Below are 1,383 nucleotides of genomic sequence, written 5' to 3'. Positions count from 1 at the left end.
GTGCTCCTTGTCCAGGGTATAGACCATCGAGTCTTGGTTCGCAACGTAATCCACTTGCACGCGCAAGTTGGGAAGCAGGAAGGCAATCTCTCCGATGACCTGACATCGCAATAAGAGAGGAGAGAGGAGAGAGGAGAGAGGAGAGTGGAGAGAGGAGAGAGGAGAGAGGAGAGAGGAGAGAGGAGAGAGGAGAGAGGAGAGAGGAGAGAGGAGAGGAGAGAGGAGAGAGGAGAGAGGAAGGAGAGAGAGAGGAGGGAGGAGGGATAATGACAGTGATGCAGGTTGAGAGGCTTGCTTTCTCAGTCATCTGGACGTTGGACGTTGAGACTGCTGAGATACTGGATGTGAAGTTTCACAGGTGGAACAAATTTGAGATGATGACCATGATTGGGACGATGACGATGATGGAGATGATGATGATGATGATGGATGATGATGATGATGATGATGGGGATGATGACGATGATGAAGATGATGGAGATGGTGGAGATGATGATGGAGTTTATGATGATGATATAGGTCTGTCATCAAATCTGTAGCTGCGATGACGTACGGACAAGCTCAAGTGAGTTCGACGACGCGAAGAGGAAAGACGTCGGTGACGCCCTTGTTAGGAAATGATCGACAACGAGGAGGATCAGTCACTGCTTGCTAAGGTAGAGGGAGCGAGGAGCAAGGAGCAAGGAGCGTCTCACTTTGGCATCAGGATCTTCGGCTGATGCGGGACATGACGAGGAAACTTCGACAGAAGCGAGTGACGGCTGGAGCCTTGACGTTAGCATCTCCCGAGGTATAAAGAAGGAGAGGACAGGACGGGGGAGGAGAGGAGGAGGCAGGAGGCAGGAGGCAGCAGGCAGCAGGCAGCAGGCAGCAGGCAGCAGGCAGCAGGCAGCAGGCAGGAGGTAGTCATGATGGGAAAAGGGAGGATTGGGGAGGAGAGAAAGAGGAGAGGAGAGGAGAGGAGAAGGAGAAACAGGGGAGAAGGAGGAGGAGGAGAGAGGAGATCAGAGAGGAGAGAGAGGAGAGATAAGAGAGAGGAGAGGAGAGAGGAGAGGAGAGAGAGAGAGAGAGGAGATCAGAGGGAGGATATCAGAGAGAGGAGAGGAGAGAGGAGAGGAGAGAGGAGATCAGAGATCAGAGAGGAGAGTGTGAAGGGAGCAGCTGATGGAAGTTCAGGTTCGCTTCGAGCTCGACTCAGTCACTCACGATCCCATCGATGGTCTTTTTGACTTTTTTTTCTCTTGCCCACTGGAGCTGAAGAAGTTTGACAGTCGGGATGTACGTGCTGAAAGAAACAAACTCGATGGTTGAGGAAATGATGTTGCTGGCGAACTGCAGGTAGATGCTATGATGATGATGATGATGGAGATGGAGATGGAGATG

At 51.8% G+C, this 1,383-nt stretch overlaps 1 protein-coding gene across 1 annotated transcript in view; it reads left to right on the top strand.

The window, feature by feature from the left end:
• GUITHDRAFT_162889 (hypothetical protein) overlaps positions 1-1,383 on the top strand; it is a gene marked incomplete at both ends in the record, with an annotated part of 5,414 nt that overhangs the window by 2,331 nt on the left and 1,700 nt on the right. Inside the window, 5 exons of the mRNA XM_005833552.1 lie at positions 282-358; positions 520-565; positions 615-656; positions 707-790; positions 1,177-1,278. Coding sequence (XP_005833609.1) covers positions 282-358; positions 520-565; positions 615-656; positions 707-790; positions 1,177-1,278 — 351 coding nt within the window. The remainder of the gene's footprint in view (positions 1-281; positions 359-519; positions 566-614; positions 657-706; positions 791-1,176; positions 1,279-1,383) is intronic.

This window comes from Guillardia theta (genome assembly GCF_000315625.1).
Source record: "Guillardia theta CCMP2712 unplaced genomic scaffold GUITHscaffold_29, whole genome shotgun sequence".
Taxonomy (NCBI): domain Eukaryota; class Cryptophyceae; order Pyrenomonadales; family Geminigeraceae; genus Guillardia; species Guillardia theta.
This window is presented reverse-complemented; position numbering and strand designations above follow the sequence as displayed.